This window comes from Cnephaeus nilssonii (assembly GCF_951640355.1).
Source record: "Cnephaeus nilssonii genome assembly, chromosome: 2".
Classification (NCBI taxonomy): Eukaryota; Metazoa; Chordata; class Mammalia; order Chiroptera; family Vespertilionidae; genus Cnephaeus; species Cnephaeus nilssonii.
The window spans coordinates 16,083,590-16,101,622 of NC_137073.1; the positions used below are offsets into that span (position 1 = coordinate 16,083,590).

Below are 18,033 nucleotides of genomic sequence, written 5' to 3' on the forward strand. Positions count from 1 at the left end.
CTGACCAAGGTGCCACATATCCGCCCTCATCCCCCCACTCCCATCCCACACCCCTCCCCATGGATGCCCCAACCCCCTGCTGAACTCAACCACTGGCCAGGCTCACATGCATGCACACAAGTCCCTCGGCTGATCTCTCCCCCCTCCCCCCACCCCCCCATCTCCCCTCCGAGGCCCGACAGTCCGATCGATGCCTCCTCGTCTCTGGCTCCGTTCCTGCTCATCAGTCCATGTTGTTCACCATTTCCCCCAGATGAGCGAGATCATGTGTCACCAGAGATATACTTATATGAACTGAATGTGAGATGAGCAATAATAGTTATGCTGACAGGCAAATGAATCAGTCTGTAGTGAGTTTCTTTCTGGACCAACAGTTCTTTTGAGACCCAATATCAATGTCCACCAGTTCCTTATGTGTACATGTCGGCACTGACCCCTCAGCTCTGGATGGTGGACAAATGGTGGCAATGCAACTTTTATCATTTCTAATGATGCATTGTATTTAGTTGCATGGCTTGTAAAATTTTTGATTCATCAAAATTTTTTAAATTAAAACTTTCAAAATATTCAAAAGTAGAGACTAGTATAATGAACCTTCATGTACTCACTACCCACCTTTAGGGCCAACATTTTGAAGCAAATTCCAGACATTGTATCATTTTTATCCTTAAATATTTCAGTGTGACTTTGAAACTAAGGATTATTGAAAACATAACCAGAGTGACATTACCAAACCCAACAATCTAATAATTTCATTACTTACCAATCAGTGTTTTAATTTCCTTGATTACATCTTAAGTGATTTATTAAGCAACAGGTTTTTTTAAATGGTCAAAGAAATTGTTTTATAGGATCCTGACAAGGATGACATATTGCATTTAGTGATACATTTCAAGTTTCTTTTAAACCTGTTAGTTTCTCCTCTCTTCTTCTCACTCTTTTCCCCCTTAAAATGTATTGGTGAGACCACCCTTGGTCCTGTAGTTTCCCACAGGATGGACTGTGCTGTGTACCCGAAATGCTGGTGACCATAAACTTCTGCCCCTAGAGTTTGATCAGATTTTAGATGGCCTTCGCGAGTTTCTTCCTACGTGCTGTTGTATTCTCTGATCTGGAGGCTGGTTGTAGCCAATGATAATCAGAGCCTACATGAAGGGTTGCAAATTGTGGAGCCTGAAATTCTAGCATCCTTCCTCATTGTTAAGCTGTAATACTCCATTAAGAGAAATTTGTCTCAGTAGTGCCATGTACATTCTTTGACTTTGTTTGCCAGTTTGCAGAATAACAAGTTGGCTCCCTTGGTGACTGGTGAGTTTTTTACATCAGTACGAACTCGCATGCATAAATATAATTGAGATGTTTAATCTATTAAAATTTGTACACTTGAAATTATTCATCTCATTAGCAGTTTGTAGACTTGAAAATTTCTTTGTGACAAGGTATTTAGCATGTTGTAAATGATGAAGGCCATAAGAGAAGGCATATCGTATAGTAAGATACATGATTCAGTAATGCAGGCATTCCCCTTAGGTTTGTTAAATCCCAAACATTCTTAGTTCACAGCACCTCTACTTAAGGTTCAGTATTTTAAGGGACCTCAGGCCTAAAGAAATGCCTAAGTTTTATTTATTAGGTAAGTCCAAACAACATAGTGTTTATGTCCTAGTTATTTACAGTAGACATTTGGAAAAGTAATACAAATTTAAAGAAAAAAAAATTTTTTCATTTCGTTTTGTAAGTAACCACAACTACTTACAAATGGAATGTGTGTGCCTGTCGGATTTTTCTTGAATCTTAGTATCATATTGGACACTGCTACCCTTTTGCCTGTTCTACACTGATTTCACACAGTATTTGCTTTTTCATTAACTGCCAGAAATCTAGTTTTGCAGAAACATGAAATCAGGGAAAGGGATGTAGCAAGATATGTTGAAATGATGAGGTGTCCAAAAATGTTGAGAACCACTGTCCCTCTCAAAAGTGAAATGTATCCTGTGGTGCCAGAGTTCACTGTGGGGCCCAGGGTACCTCAGCACACTGTTGGCAACCAGAGCTCTGTGTCCCACCCTTTTCCCTCTGGCTCCGTGGATGTCCCTCTCCCCTGGGCCACACATTGCTGTGCAGCTCATCACCCTGGCCCCACAGCTCTCCGGGATGGGTCACTAGATCTTGTCACACCCGACAACCTGCACATGTCGGGTTTCCTTTCCATTTGTTCCCAGCCTCAGTACTTAGAGGATGTTTTTCTTTATCCTTTGATTTCAGCCACTTCAGAGCTCAAGACTGGCTCCAATTTCATTGTGATATGCTGTTTCCCCTACCTGTACTGGAGCCTGTTTAACCAAAAGGGTGGCAGACTCTCAGGGTTAATGTAAAAATAGCTCACCCTGACCAGAGACAGTGGTCTGCTGTCAGTGCCCATTTCCCTGCTGATGTGACTTTGAAAAATGCCAGAAGCACCCTTTCCTTCCCTGGCACCCTTCTGCATTTCCAGTGTGGGACCCGGTGCAGGTGGAGTGTACCCCCGACTCCTGCCATTGGTGTTGGGCTTGGCCCTGTTGCTGGTTAAGACCAAGAAAATGTGGGAAGAAATGACAGTGTGCAAATTCCAAGCTGAAGCATCATGTATTTCTTTACCCCTGTGGAAATTTTCTGTTAGATGAGCATGCCCTGGGTAGCTGCAGCCCCTTTAGCCTTGCCCCAGAAGTGGTCCGGAGCCCTCCCAGCTGATCTGCGGCCTATGAGTGAGAAAAAGTTGCATATTGTTGTACACATTGAACTTTGGGGTTGCTTGTTAGACAGCAACAGCTGACTGGTAGAAATAGAAAAGAGATCCATGAGAGGAAGGTAAAAGAGTGATGGAAAGACACTCTGAGAGGGTTGTGTTCTTAGGGAGGGAGGGATTTTTAAGGAGATGTGAAATGATTCGTCTGTGGAGTAATGTTATATCCATTGATACTTAAAATAATCCTAAGAGGAAAGCAGTGGTTTTATCCCTTTTATAGATGAAGATTATTGAGGCTCAAAGTAGTTGAAGGTGCACTGGATGAGCCTGTTCCAGGCCCCGAATCCCTGACTCCCCTGGGCTGGGCTCTTCCCCAGGCTGTGCTGCCTCTCATGCAGGCCCAGCTCTATGGGGCAGCCGACATGGAAGCAGAGCTTGGCACTTTGTACCAGTGGGGCCTTTCTTCTGGCGTGTTGGGGAGAGGGCAGGACTGTAGCTGGGAGCTCCCCACAGCAGAAGGGGTAGCATTTGGTTCAGAGAACAGGGGAGCCAACAGACAAGTGCCTGTGTCCCATGTGCTGAGAACTCGAGGGGCCGGGTACCCATAGTGTGAACCACAGCTATACCACCTGTGGTGTGTTCGTGTCTGGACAAATGCTGGACCAGGGCCCCCATCTAGTTTTGCTCACATGCTCCCCTCAAAAAGTCTGGCGAGTTTGTCCAGGAAAGAAACTCATGGAAGAAAGTGGTCTAGGCCAATGTCTTGCTTGGTTGACATCTGGATTTTGACATGCTTAAAGCTATCCCAGCCCTGACAGGTGTGGCTCAGTTGGTTAGAACGTCGTCCCATATACCAAAAGGTTTCCGTTTGATCCCTGGTCAGGGCACATGCGGAAGGCAAACAGTTGGTTCTCTCACAATGATGTTTCTCTCTTCCCCTTCCCCTCTCTCTGAAGTCAATAAGCATGTCCTTGGGTGAAGATGAAAAAAGAGAAAAGAAAGCTATCCCAGCCTCAGGGATTGAGGACAGGAGATTCAGCGATCAAACCTTTTAAGACTGCAGTGGGGCTCCTGGCAGCTTGAGGACCAGGCCACCTGATTTCATCTACAGACACCTTGTCAAGGGACACATGAGCTGGCTGGCATTCCTGCTGACAGCCAGAGCCGTCCATCTGCAGGTTTTCATTACTTCAGAGGGCTCTGGTCTTGTGAAGTTGATTTACCGAATGAACTGTTTTTAATCCCCGCTGTGTCCCTTGCTTCATGACCAGCTGGCCTGATCTGTGGCACTTTTGTGACTTAGGCCTTGGTCCCTACCGACTGCTGCTCTCGAGCCCCCCTTGCTCCCAAACTCTAGCCCTGCGCAGCCCTACACCCTTCATGGCAACAGCAGCAAGACCCTTCCATCCCAGGGAGGGACCCTCCCCTCCCCACATGGGACAGAGCCCCCTTGGATGGGGTGGTGGGCTTCATAATTGCACCCCAAAAGGTATCCATGTCCTGATGATACCTGGAAGCTGAAGCTTACATGGCAAAAAAGGACTTTGCAGATGTGATGAAGGAACTGGAGATGGGGAGATGGTCCTGGATTATCTGGACCTTAAATCCAATCCCCCGCATCTTTGTGAGAGGGGCAGCATGCAGACGGAGGCCACACGCCAGGAACACCAGGAGTCCCAGAAGCTGAAGAGGCAGAAAGGACGCTCCACAGAGCCTCTGGAGTGCGGCCCTGTAACACCTGGATTTCAGTCCATTAGATGGACTCTGGACTCTCTGCCCTCTAAAACTGTTAGAAATTAAAGCCACCAAGTTTGTGAATACAGATGGGAGCCAAGGGTTCCAAAAAGAAATGACTGGCCCCAAGGCCTGTTGTGAACCCTCCCAGATACTGCCTACCACTGCGCCTGGAACACAGGCCTCTTCCTCCCTCAAGAAGGCTCTCTACTGCCTCGCTGGCAACCGTGGGCCCCACAGTCCCCGCCCCTTCCTGGCCACCCAAGCCTTGTAGCTCCCACGGCTGCATCACACATGTACCCCATAGAGCAAGCATGTCAAACATGTGGCCGACGGAGTTTGACATGCTTGCCATAGAGCCCCAGCTTTTAGCCAAGTTGCCTGCAGCCCTCACAGCTAATGGATTAAGAAGCAGGGTTGGGATTGGTAAGAGACCTAGTGTGCTCCAGGGCCACCATGGGCTCTGTTTGCAACATGCAATGTGGGATATCTGGCTTTGACCACTGGCTCCAAGGTCATCTCAAGTCCTGCGTACTGGAGGGCAGCCAGGACCCCGCCCTCCAGAGCACACCTGTTCCCCATCCCTGGGAGAGAAGCATGTGTGAAGGACAGGCACACTAGCCTTTGGCCCAGTTACTAGATTTTTAAAAACTAAGTGCAAATAGCATCAGGTGCACTTTCTACAGCACCACGAGCCTGTGCCTGTTAAAATAAACACATGCCAACCACTCACCAACGTGGGAAAGCCACACAGGCAGCGCCACTGTTCTGCATCAGTCAGGTGATGCCCGGGAAAGGTCACAGCCACCTGAACCTTTAAAACCCCAGGCGCGACGAGCATTCCCTGTGTGGGAATTCAGAGTGTAGCAGCTCTGCGTGGGCCTCTCAGCTGTGTTTCTTAATACACTTCCCTTTGTAAATCATTTTTATTTTCTTAAAGGAACGAAAGGAGAAAATTGATACCAAAGAATATCAATTCCTGGTTCTTGGCAGAATACCCATCGCCTTTGGTAGAAGCTACATTTCAGGTGAGTGTGTCTAGTCTCAAGAGCTGTGTGACTGTGGCCAGTTGGCGGGTAGGCACTAAACCCAGAGGCCTGGTGGGGTCCCTCTGGGTGACTGTGGCCAAGCTGGGAGAACTCTGGCCAGGCGGGTGCCTGGAGCAGGGAGGGCAGTGAGCCAGTGTCCCACTAGCCTGAGCGCCTCCTCAGGCTGGGGACCCGATAGGGGCTTGTCTCCTGGTGTGTGGAGGGGTGAGAAGACTCTGGTGCCCGGCTCTCTGCATGCTGGTGAGAGGGTTGAGGCGCACCTGGCTGCTCAGTACTGCCCATGAAGTCAGTTACTCAGCTTTGGGCTCCACCAGCTCCGCGTGGCTGGACTGAGGGAAGATGGGGCACTGTCTTCTCTAATCCAGACCCACATGCAAATGTCCCTCCTCCTCCAGAATGAAGGGAGCCAGGCTGATGGGGGTGCTGCTCACCCTGACTGGTGTGCTGCACGTGGTCCTGCCCCTGAGAATAGCAGCCTTCAACATCCAGACTTTCGGGGAGACCAAGATGTCCAATGCCACCCTCTCCAACTACATCGTGCAGGTAGGTCCAGGCCAGCGGTCAGTCCTGAAGGCAACCAGACTGTTAGGCCTCTGCTCTCAGCCCAGTCAGCTGTGGGGACAGGGCCCTTATCACTACCGTGGCCGACATCATCAGGCCACCTGATGTGAAAGCAACCTGGGAATAGCAGCTTGGCTCCTGCGGGGACTTGGAGCGGGCAGGGCCTGGACACCCCAGTCTCCGTCTAGCCTGTCGCCACTCAGCACCACTGTGGCCCTGTCCCTAGATCCTGAGTCGCTATGACATTGCCTTGGTCCAAGAGGTCAGAGACAGCCACCTGACGGCCGTGGGGAAGCTGCTGGACAGACTCAATCAGTGCGTGAGGTGGCAGGGTCCTGGGGAAGCACATGGGGACAGTGATCGTCCCTTCAGGGCATGATGCCACTTTGGCCCCAGGGACACTGATGTGGGCAGGAGCCCGCTGTAGGTGGCAGGATGTCCCCTGACTGGTACATTTGTTTCCTCAATCTAGGGATGACCCCAACGCCTATCACTACATAGTCAGCGAGCCACTGGGCCGCAGCACCTATAAGGAGCGCTACCTCTTTGTGTTCAGGTAAAACCTAGGTGCCGAGATGAGGCCGCCTCCTCTAAGGTCGCTGCAGAAGTGGGGGTGGGGGTGGGGGTGGTGGGTGTCTAGAAAGCCCATGAGTCTCTCCTCCAGGTGTGGGGCAAGAACTGGCGGCCACAGAGCAGGGGCCGAGTTGGGCCTCACCACCTGGGCAAAAGGAGCTCTGGCTGGTGGGTCTGTGTGATATCCCAACTTAGACCGGGCACCCTGCCCGCAGCAACAGGTGGGTTTGGCAAGGCAGTGCCCCCAGCCCCAGGCTAAGCACCCTCTGGCCTGGCCTTCCGCAGGCCTGACCAGGTGTCGGTGCTGGACAGCTACCAGTACGACGATGGCTGCGAGCCGTGTGGAAATGATACCTTCAGCCGAGAGCCGGCCGTTGTCAAGTTCTCCTCCCCATTCACCCGTGAGTGCCGCTGCCACAGAGGCTCCTCTGCTCTGCCCGGCCACGGCCTCCCTGACCCCCCCCTGGACGCCCTGAAGAGCCACAGCACATCGTGCCCCCACCACGCACCTCTTTGGGGAGCTTGGTGCCGTCCCCATTCCTAGTGCTTTGGTCTTCCGTTTAAGTTACTTAGGGAAACGTCCACCCACCCCTCACTACTTCCCCCCCGCCCCCGGGACTGTTTCATGTGTCCCCCATCCCAGCCCTAAACACACGGCAGCCAGGCCAGTGCACCTTGGACCAGGACTGCCTCCCAACTCCGCTCCCCACCTCCTTGCTTAGCACGACCATCTTCTCCACAGAGGTCAAGGAGTTTGCCATCGTCCCCCTGCATGCGGCCCCACTGGATGCAGTGGCTGAAATTGACTCTCTATACGATGTCTACCTGGACGTCCGGCAGAAGTGGGACATGGAGGTGAGGCCCCACACATTGGATTGAGCTCTGAAGGGCCCTGTTCTGTCCCTGGGCCAATCAGCTGGTGTCTCCTGGTAGGACATTATGTTGATGGGTGATTTCAACGCTGGCTGCAGCTATGTGACCCCTTCGCATTGGTCATCCATCCGTCTGCGCACAACCCCCCCCTTCCAGTGGCTGATTCCTGACACGGCTGACACCACGGCTACGTCCACGCACTGCGCCTACGACAGGTGAGCAGGATCTGCAGGCCCAGGGTAGGGAAGGGGCACTTCCACAGCAGCCTCGACTTCCATCTCGGCCCAGCTTCAGAAATGGTTCCCAAGACCTTTGAGGAGACCCTCACCCTCCTGAGCTTTGGACCCCTTATGAAGTGTAATAACAAGCAGCATTCCTTAACTTTCGGAAAAGCACATGTAGGGTAACACGAAGCTAGTCTTCTCCTCTGGGCAGACTCCGGTATACAGGTCAGCTAGTGGTGCCCAGTTTGGGCACACCCAGACCCGAGTCTGGCCAGGTACAAGGCTGGTCCTGGCCTAGGTGGGGCTGGGGGTGCCTTCCCTGAGCAGTGACACCCAGGGGCCACAGAGGCCAGATGGGAGCTGGCTCCTGCTGGGATCTGAGGTTTAAGTGCACAGAGCTGGACAGTGGGCTGAAGGGACTTTCTTGTGTCTGGCACTGCAGGATTGTGGTCACCGGAACTCTGCTCCAAAATGCCATTGTTCCCGACTCAGCTGGTCCCTTTGACTTCCAAGCTGCATATGGACTGAGCAACCAGACTGTATGTGGCCATTCTTTACAGCCTGTAGCTCTGCTGGGGGCCTAGGACGCAGGGGCGGAGTGAGACCCGGACCCACGGGCCTTGTAGCAGTCGCTGCTTTGTTCATTGACTTGAAAGAACCACTTTCCTGGCCGATGTGACAGTGCAGTTTGTGGGTGCAGGTCCTGGCCCTCAGGGAGGACTGCACACGGGCACCCCTCTGCTCACTGCATGTTTCTCCACAGGCCCAAGCCATCAGTGACCACTACCCGGTGGAGGTGACGCTGAAGAGAGCCTGACGAGAGCAGGCCCAGGGCCCCGGCTGGACCTCTAGCTTCTCTAGTTTGCCTGTGGCCGCTGCTGGGGACCTGCACAAAGAACTGGAGACAGCGGCTGATTCTGTTATCACCTTCAGGTTCTGGGGATGGAGTTTAGGAAACCAGTGCGAGTTCCCTGAGCACAGAGCCAGCGCCCCTCTCTCCCCTCCCTACTGTCCCCCTGACCACTATTCCAGCTTGAGGAAGAGGATGGAAAGTAGGCTTTTTCTCACTGTCCTGCATCCATCGTAAGCATGGGGTTGTGTCACCAGAGTAACTTACCCTGTCAGTATGCACACCAAGTCCAGCATTTAGATGAAGAAACATCTTTTAATTTAAGTAAATAAAGCTCAAAAGGGGTGTTCTCGTTGGTGGCATCCAGTCATTCCGTCCCGGCTCCTCCTCCCGTGACAGGCGCACAGTTCCATTGTCACCTTCCCTGGAGCCCTGGCAGTGCAGGGAAGACGTGGGGCTCTCTCAGCTGCTGGCTGCACCCTGGACAACAGGGCCCAGACATCAGTGTCGCTCCAGGGCCTTGACGAGCAGGTTGTTCAGGCGGTCCACCATGGGTCGGGGGTCATCAACCAGCCCTGCTGCGATCATGGCGTTCTCATAGATCTGAAAGGCAGGGTGGTAACCTTGTTAATGGGATGGGGGCCCTGTGCTAGCGCCAACTCAGGGACATTTTAATGTGGAGAGAAGGAAGGAAGAGAGCTGTTCCTCCTTAAAACAGGGTTTTAGAGGAAACAGCTGTCCAACCTCAAAGCAAGGTGCAGGCTCACAGAACTGGCAGCCCTCTGTTCTCATGCTCTCAGCCAGACTCCAGGAGACTCACCTGATCGGCAAGCAGCTGGGCCAGGTCAGGCTCACTCTCTCTCAGCTGGCTGAGCTTCTTGATCAGCATGTGCCTGCAACAGAAACCCCCAGAAGTGAGCTCAGGCCTGTGCCACCAGCACAAGGGCCTCTAACTTCTGAGAGGTTGGAGTTATTAGAACATTCAAAAAATTGTAATCGGTATAAAAAAATAAGGCACATAAAAATTTAGGAAGATGTAAATAATCACTGACAGATAATGAGACTGATTATTATTCCCAAAGAAACACTCGAGTTTTGATATTAGAAAATGCAGTAAGTACTAAAATTAATATAAACTTAAATACTGAAAGGAAAGAAATAATTTAACATATAAAAAGGCATATATCAGTGCTTGGAGACCATAATTAAAGATGAAATTTTCCCTAGATTAATACACACACACACATTTTTTTATATTAAGAGTTTAATTTTATACCCAAACAATCTAATATAAAATTCATAAATAAAAGTAATATGGAAGAAAAGAGCCAGGAGAAGCTGGAGGAGGAAGTCCCAGATGCCAGTAAATAGTTTAATTCTGGAAAACGAAAAGGCAACAAATGCAAAAAAGTGTCAACAATGTATAAAAAGTCACACACACACGGGAATTTCACTTGTACCTGATTAAAGATAGCATTCACAAGAGGGGAAAAGACAGGATAACTGTCCAGCCAACCAATAAAGTTGGATTCCACCCTAACTGGTTTGGCTCAGTGGATAGAGCATCGGCCTGCGGACTGAAGGATCCCAGGTTCGATTCCGGTCAAGGGCATGTACCTTGGTTGCGGGCACATTCCCAGTACGGGGCGTGCAGGAGGCAGCTGATGGATGTTTCTAACTCTCTATCCCTCTCCCTCTCTGTAAAAAATCAATAAAAACATATATTTAAAAAAATAATAAAGTTGTATTCCCACCTGATTCTTTAGACCAAATTCCAGGAGGATCAAATGTTAAATGTAAAATATTAGAAGAAAACGGAAAAAATGTTTTATAATCTCAGAAGGAAAAGCCTTCCAAGCAGAATACAAACCCAGAAGTCAAAAATAAAATAATGATATAATTCTGACAATATAAAAACTTCAATTTTTTTCTGCACAGGAAAAAATACCATAAATATAGTGTCTGACCTTACTCATAAGAAATGTATATTAAAATTCTAATTTAACTTTTTCACTATGAGAATGGCAAAAATTGAGAAATTTGTTAAAACTGAAGGCACTGGGGAAACATAAATTTGTCTAATTTTTATAGAGGACAATTGGAATCTATAAAAATTAAACATGGATGGTGCTCTCAGACTTAGCACTTCTCTTTCCTCACAGCACTATTTTAAAATCAGAAACACTTTAAAAAATATATATATATATATATGTTGATTTCAGACAGGAAGGGAGAGGGAGAAAGAGAAACATCAATGATGAGAGAGAATCATTGATCGGCTGCCTCCTGCATGCCCCCTACTGAGGATTGAGCCCGCCATCCGGGCATGTGCCCTTGACTGGAATTGAACCCAGGACCCTTCAGTCTGCAGGTTGACGCTCTATCCACTGAGCCAAACCAGCTAGGGCAGAAACACTTTTTAAAAAGCAAGTGGCTCAGTTGGTTGAGCATCATCCTGTGCACCGAAAGATCACTGGTTTAATTCCTGGTCAGGGCACAGGCCCAGGTTGTGGGTTCAGTTCTGGGTCAGAGTGCATATAGGAGGCAACCAATTGATGTTTCTCTCTCTCTAAAATCAATAAAAACATGTTTTTTAAAAAAGAAGAAAAAGCAAGGTGGGACCCCAGTATAGCAAGTTACTACTTGTGGAACAGTGGAAACCACAGATGAATCTGTTTGCACACACACAGAATCAAAGATAAATGCAAAACGTAATGTAGCTGTATTGGGGGCAAAGGAAGGAGGGAAATTTCACTGTAAGCTTTGATTCTTTTGAATTCTTAGCCATGTGAACTTACCACCAATGTTAAAGGCAAATAGCATTAAAAAAAAAAAAAGCCTTCTGGCAATAGAAACTACTTTTGTGCCAGAACTACAGGCATCAGCATCCAGGGACTCAGCTGGAAGCCGCATTCCTTCCTGGGGGGAGGCACACGCTCATGCGAACTGGTGCCGCTCTCTGGAGAGGTGTCTGACACACTGCGTGACTAGCCACAAGCCAATTTAACATCTTTCACCCAGTGATTCCATGTCTAGTAATTTGGTCAGAAAATGTAAAAGGCACTTCCGCTTACTCCCCATTAGTGTACAAAAAAAGTTTATGGTTATAAAGCAACACAGAAAAATACTTGTGATAAATGAAAATATTAGACATGTACTATATATAAAAAACCCCACAAAATGAGATAAAAGTCCAAAAGAAAATATACCAAATCGGCCACAGTGAGTTGTGGGGGATAAGACGATGAATTTTGTTTAAATTTCTTTAACATTTTTGGTGAACTATTTATGTAATTTCATTTAAAGATTATTGTATATAAAATCAATTAAAAAACAACAACACCTGTTTTCAACAGTTAGAAAATGAAATTTCAAAATATCCAATAAATGTGACACATCAAAGAATAACTACAAAAAATGTGTAGGTACTCTACAGAAAACAAGTTACCAAAAGACATTAAATAAGACCTAGTAAATATATATTATGTACATGGATGGAAAGAATTGACCATAAAGATACTAATTCTTGAAATTAATGTGTATACACATGAGGACCTAGAGTAGCCAAGACATCTTTGAAGGAAAATAAAGGGAGTGAGCAATCACTTACTGGCTGTGAAGGCTTGGGGAAAAGCTGAGTAGTTAAGAGTGCAGTACCACTAAAGACAGACCAACAGACCAGACACGTGTACAGATACTTGATACTCTATGATGCAGAAGGCAATTTGGATGGCTGGGATGGGGACAAAATAAATTCATGATTTTGGTGACAGATTTCTTAAGAACAAAAAAAGCACCTGATAAAAATTTATGAATTTGATTATATTAAAATTAAGAACTTATCAAAAGACATCTTATTGCAGGTGAAAAGATAGAGTGGGAAGAGAGATTTGCAACTGATAAAGTATGTAATATAATTACAAATCAAATTTTAAAAAAGAACCCAACAGGAACTATATATATAAAAAGGCTAATATGCTAAGTGTCTGACCGTTCCACTGGTAGCTATGATGAGCACTGACCATCAGGGGGCAGATGTTCAACGCACGGCATGGAAACAAGGAACAGACTGATGAATCACAGGGGGAAGGGGAAAGGGGGAAGAGGGGAGGGGGGAGGGGGGAGTGAGGGGAAGAGATTAACTAAAAATCTTATATGCATACTAGAGGCCCGGTGCTGTGCACCAGTGGGGTCCCTTGGCCTGGCCTGCGGGGATCGGTCGGAATCCCTGCACCGGGCCTCCAACATGCCCCGAGGAGTCCCGAATTGCGAGAGGGCGCAGGCCAGGCTGAGGGACCCTATTAATGAATAAATTCTTATTCTTTCTCGTGTTATGAGAAAGCCAAGGCCAAGGCCTTAAGTAAAAGTAGAGACCTGTGGATTCTCACGCTCTGCTGGGGGGAGCTGGCACCAGCATGCTGGAAGCAGCTGGGCATGACCTAGCCTAGCTAAGCATATGGCAGTTTCACACCTGGGTGCACAACTTGGAGAAACTCACGTATGCACACGTGTGTCAGACAGGGACAAGGATGTTCAGAGCAACTGTTCCCAACAGCCCAAACAGAAACTACCCAAATGTTGGTCAAAACAGAATACATAATTGTGCTGGGACAGATTCAACCCATGAATATTACTCAGCTATGAAAACAAACCATAGCCCTAACCGGTTTGGCTCAGTGGATAGAGCGTCGGCCTGCGGACTGAAAGGTCCCAGGTTCGATTCCGGTCAAGGGCATGTACCTTGGTTGCGGGCACATCCCCAGTAGGGGGTGTGCAAGAGACAGCTGATCGATGTTTCTCTCTCATCAATGTTTCTAACTCTCTATCCCTCTCTCTTCCTCTCTGTAAAAAATCAATAAAATATATTTTTAAAAAAATCAATAAAATATATTTTTTAAAAAAAGGGGGTGGGGGAAACAAACCATAGCTTCCCTCCACAGGGACAGAGGTCTCTCACACACTGAGTTAAGAAAGTAAGACTTCACATAAACAGGCAAAACAGTTTGTTAAGGATGCACAGAGAGACCATAAAGCAAAGCAATTATCACAAAAGTCAGGACTATGGTTACCTGAGAGGGACAGAATTCTAATGGCATTCGAGGGCCAGCAAGGTCGTTGTATTTTTAACTTTACATGGGTATAGTTTAAAGTTAAATTGAATAGTTTAATTATACAGGTACTGTGTTTATAAGCTTAATGCATTTTTCCTGTGTGTTATGAGTAAACACAATTTTAAAGGAGAGGCGGGCAGGTCAGAAACAAGCTTGCTGTTCCTGGGCATCGAGGGCCCAAGCAGCCGGCAGCCTCACCTGGGGTTGATCTCCAGGGTGGGCTGCAAGAGCTGAGCGCGCTCCTCCTGGGTCTTGGCCAGCTGCTGCATGCGCAGGAAGTGCCGGGCGGCCCCCATCTCCAGCACGGTGATCATCGCAGGGTGGGTGTCCAGTCGAAGAGTCACCTGTAAGCAGGGCCAGGGTGAGGGGGACCCTGGGCAGGCGGTTTTGGCCAGGTGTGAAGCTTCCCCAGATGACAAGGCAGAACACAGGTCTCCAGGGATGAACCTCAGACCTCCCTCCCAACCATCCACTAACGAGAAGGGAGCCTGACCTGCAGCCCAAGTTCCTAACAGCATCCCACTGGGGGGCTCCCTCTTCTATCCCCCAAAGTCGTTTCTAATGTGTCAATTACTGCCCAACATCCATCTCGCCTGGTGTCCTCGGCACCTCTCTCCTCCACAGGGTCACTGCCAAGTCCTATAGCAACTAAGATCACGTACGCCTGGCTGTTCCACCTCCCCAGGCCCAGCCTCTCCCCGTGTCGGTCTGCAGTTCCTTCCCTCACTCCCGTCCTTCCAACACTGGAGCCTCCTTCCTGCAGACCTCACTCTCACCCACCCCTTTCTGTGGCCCCCTCTGGCCTGACTTCATCAAATACATCTTTTCCCAGCAAGCCGTCACAAGCCCCTCTCCCTGGCCAGGCCTTCCCCTTCGCCCACCCTACAGCCTCTGGCTCACACCGGAGACTCTAAGCCTGCTGGGCCACAGCACGCCCTTCCTGAGCATGGTCCTGAGAAGAACCTGAGCTCTAACTCAAATCCAGCTCCATGACGTCCTAGCTATATGACCTGGGGATGTGCTTTGCCTCCTGTCCTTCACAGGATGAGGATAATCCTACCTGCCTCGTAGTTATCTGAGGCTTAAATGAGTCCCTATAGTAAAGAGTGGACACAGTGGATGTGTTACACAGAGAAATCCTGGCTGCATGCCTTGCTTTTTGATGCTCCTACCAAGAGCCCCTCCTCTTTCGATCTGTGCCCATCCCTCCCCCGCAGAGTCCTGAGCCCACCCTCCTGCTCTTGGCCATCCCCACCCTGCACACCTGCCTGTCCCTTGGGGCGACTCCTGGACTATTCCTGAGCCAGTGACCTGGATACCTGTTCTCTGGTGGCTGGCTTTCTCTTGCAACTCTGAGCTGGACCTCTGCTTCCAGCTCCCTGAAGTCAGAACCCCAGCTGGACTGTAAGCTCCCCAAGGGCTGGACTGGAACGCCTTGTGTCCTACGCTACCACAGTTCCTTTGGGGCCTGGACCAGGCTAGCATTGGGGTGGCCAGCTGGGAAGCCCTCTTCTCGGCTTCTACTTGCCCACCAGGCCACTGGCTGTTCACCTTTCACTTTCTACTTTTTAGTTCCTACCTGCTCTATAAAGTGGAGGAAACAAGTCAGCTGAGCTTGCCTGTCCTGCCCCAGCAACACCCCTGGACACACGTGGCTGCACACATGTAAGCTCATACACAGAAGCGGCAGTGACACGCTTGGTCTCTCCCACTTATCACAGCTTCAGTCGCCATTGGGAGGACGCCCACCAGGCCAGAGCCGGCAGGCTGCCAGGTGTGTGGTCACTGAGCCATGGGAGCCGAGCGTGGCCTGTCTCCAGAAGACCTCACCTTCACGTTGGTGACACGCGACCCCAGCACATTTCTCATCCAGGCCATCAGGTCCTCCACCTCCTTTTCTGACAGGCGGTCATCAGCTTGGGGAGAGACGTGAGTGAGCTCAGAGGCCGTTCCCCACAATTCCCATCTCACTCCCATGGGGGCCTGAATGTCGACATTCCAACGCCAAGTGTCCGACTGCCCCACCCCACCCTGGTCGTCGGCACAAAGAAGCCACCAGAGATGCTTTCATCTAAGATCCAGCGGGGAAAACGGAACCTCAGAAGGACATTTTTGGGTGTCCTGAGGCCCATGTGGTTTCGTTACAGCTTTAAGAAGATATTTTTGGATTCTCTTAGGAAGTCAAATTGGAAGAGGCACTGGAGGGACCTGGGAGCTAAAGGGCAACATTTTCTGTTAAACATTAAGGTGTTCCCAAGCCGCTGCCTTCGTGCAGGTTAGTGACCCCAGAGAGACATGAGAACAGACAAGCCCTATAAACTCACGGTGCAGGACAGAAGAGGCCCTGCAGCAGAGGGTCAGCCCCTGGGCATCCCAGCCTCACCTGCCCCCCAGGCCACCGCCCACCTCTGCCGAGAGAGAAAGGATAGAACCAACCTGGAGATCTGTCTTCAAACTTCTCCTCCTTGTAGTGATCAACAACGATGTCCGTTTCCACGGAGATGAGCTTCTTCTTGTCAAATTCACGAAGGTGAAGCAAGGTCAGCTCATCAAACTGCTCGTAGCAGAAGAGAACCTGTGAGGGCCCAGAACATCTCCATCAGGCTTGGAGAGGACTCCGCCCACGACAGAGAGGGCGCCATGGGAGTAAGGGCTGCAGGCTGGGCCCCCGTCCTGGGCCTCTGCAGATGAGGCGGATTGCCAGAGGGTGGGAAGGGAGGCTCTGGCTATGTCTTAGTAGTAGAAACAGTGATTCTACTTACAGAGAAATCCGTGTCACCTCCTCCAGGGACACACAAACTAGATGGCAGACTCCAGCCTGGGCCTCTGGGCCCCGGACGTGTGGCTTTCCCGGGTCCTGGGCACATTCAGCCATTTTCCACTAACCAGAGACCCCCCGCCCCCACCCCACCCCACCTCACCCCGCTGCCTTGGGTGCTCAGACCCCACCTTATCCCCTGACCTGGCCCCAGCAGTCTGTAGGGATGCAGCCTGCCCTGTTGCTCACCCACCTCCATGTTTTTCTGCTTCATGGCCTCAAAGTAGGGTGAGTGCTCAGCCAGGTGCCGGTTGGGGGTACACAGGTAGTAGATGTTGCGGGTGCCGGCCTGCATGCGACTGGCGTAGTCCACGAGGCTGGTCAGCTGCCCAGCGGGCAGTGCTGAGGACTCATATCGCAACAGCTTTGCAATATCCTCCTGAAAACAGACAAGGGCAGGTCACTGCTCATGCCAGATCCTCACTCAGAAAGCCTCCAGAGCATCTGGGCACTGACATGGGAAACCTCTGGCTAAAGGGAGATGCCTGCTGGCTGCACCCCCGGCGGGTGGGCCCCTATGTTCTGCGGCTGGGGCAGCTCCCACAGAAGCCTGGCCCAGGGATGGCTTCTAGTCACGTCTGGTAGTCCCCACATCAAAAGTTCAGGGAACCTCAGAGAGCACCTTCCACCTCAGGTGGCACAGGGCCTCACAGAGAGGGGCTTTTGGGGCAAGCTGTGTGCACCCCAGGAGTGGCCAGACCGTCCCCATGGCAGAGCCTGCTCCTGGTGGTGGGGTTTGATCAGGGCACATACCCAGGCTGTGGGTTTAATCACTGGTTGGGGCTTGTACAGGAGGCAACTGATCAATGTTTCTCACATTGATGTTTCTCTCTCTCTCCTTCTCCTTTCCTTTCTCTCTCAAATCAATAAAAACATATCCTCAGGTGAAGATTTTTTTAAAAAAAGGCCAAAATATGTTTATTAAGAATCATATATATTAAGCAGTGCTGCACGGTGAATTGAACTGAAGCCCCAGCAGCACCATGTCCCTGCCTTCCCGCCCTGGTGAACCAGTGCCTGGCCCTGGCCCTGCCTTTGTGATCTCCTGAGCCCCCTGAACGAAGCCTTGTGGGAGGAGACAGAATACACACCTACTTCCTTCCAGCCTCAGGTGAGAGGACTGAGGGAGATGAGCCTAGTCCCACAGGACGAAGGTGAGGACACTCCTGAGCATGCTGCATTTACTGGCTCCCGGGCAGCAGTAGCTGGGGTGCCGGACATGCCAGTGTCACATCCTGGGAAGCTCAGGTTTCTGGCCTCCACCAGCTTCCTCCACAGCCCAAGGCAGCAGAGAGAAAGGCCCAGAAACCTGGACCCTTACCTTTTTTTTTTTTTTTAATATGGTTTATTGATTTTTTACATTGAGGAAGGGAGAGGGATAGAGAGTTAGAAACATCGATGAGAGAGAAACATCGACCAGCTGCCTCTTGCATACCCCCTACTGGGGATGTGCCCGCAACCAAGGTACATGCCCTTGACCGGAATCGAACCTGGGACCTTTCAGTCCGCAGGCCG

At 50.0% G+C, this 18,033-nt stretch overlaps 2 protein-coding genes across 8 annotated transcripts in view; one reads left to right on the top strand and one right to left on the bottom strand.

The window, feature by feature from the left end:
* DNASE1 (deoxyribonuclease 1) overlaps positions 1-8,642 on the top strand; it is a 45,969-nt gene extending 37,327 nt beyond the window's left edge. For 3 of the 7 annotated variants that reach the window (XM_079799221.1, XM_079799220.1, XM_079799219.1), the window contains 9 exons: positions 5,400-5,487; positions 5,904-6,051; positions 6,296-6,384; positions 6,542-6,625; positions 6,928-7,043; positions 7,385-7,497; positions 7,576-7,730; positions 8,182-8,278; positions 8,503-8,642. In XM_079799221.1, coding sequence (XP_079655347.1) covers positions 5,905-6,051; positions 6,296-6,384; positions 6,542-6,625; positions 6,928-7,043; positions 7,385-7,497; positions 7,576-7,730; positions 8,182-8,278; positions 8,503-8,556 — 855 coding nt within the window. In that variant the 5' untranslated portion in view covers positions 5,400-5,487; position 5,904 and the 3' untranslated portion in view covers positions 8,557-8,642. Of the gene's footprint in view, positions 1-2,624; positions 4,886-5,399; positions 5,488-5,520; positions 6,052-6,295; positions 6,385-6,541; positions 6,626-6,927; positions 7,044-7,384; positions 7,498-7,575; positions 7,731-8,181; positions 8,279-8,502 lie in introns of those variants that run through there. The other 4 variants (XM_079799222.1, XM_079799225.1, XM_079799224.1 and 1 more) reach the window with 4 other exon arrangements.
* TRAP1 (TNF receptor associated protein 1) overlaps positions 8,332-18,033 on the bottom strand; it is a 58,417-nt gene continuing 48,715 nt past the window's right edge. Inside the window, exons 13-18 of the mRNA XM_079799135.1 lie at positions 16,712-16,897; positions 16,137-16,275; positions 15,531-15,616; positions 13,899-14,044; positions 9,410-9,482; positions 8,332-9,192 (exon numbers count right to left, since the gene is read on the bottom strand). Of these exons, the coding sequence (XP_079655261.1) occupies positions 9,091-9,192; positions 9,410-9,482; positions 13,899-14,044; positions 15,531-15,616; positions 16,137-16,275; positions 16,712-16,897 (732 nt within the window). The 3' untranslated portion in view covers positions 8,332-9,090. The remainder of the gene's footprint in view (positions 9,193-9,409; positions 9,483-13,898; positions 14,045-15,530; positions 15,617-16,136; positions 16,276-16,711; positions 16,898-18,033) is intronic.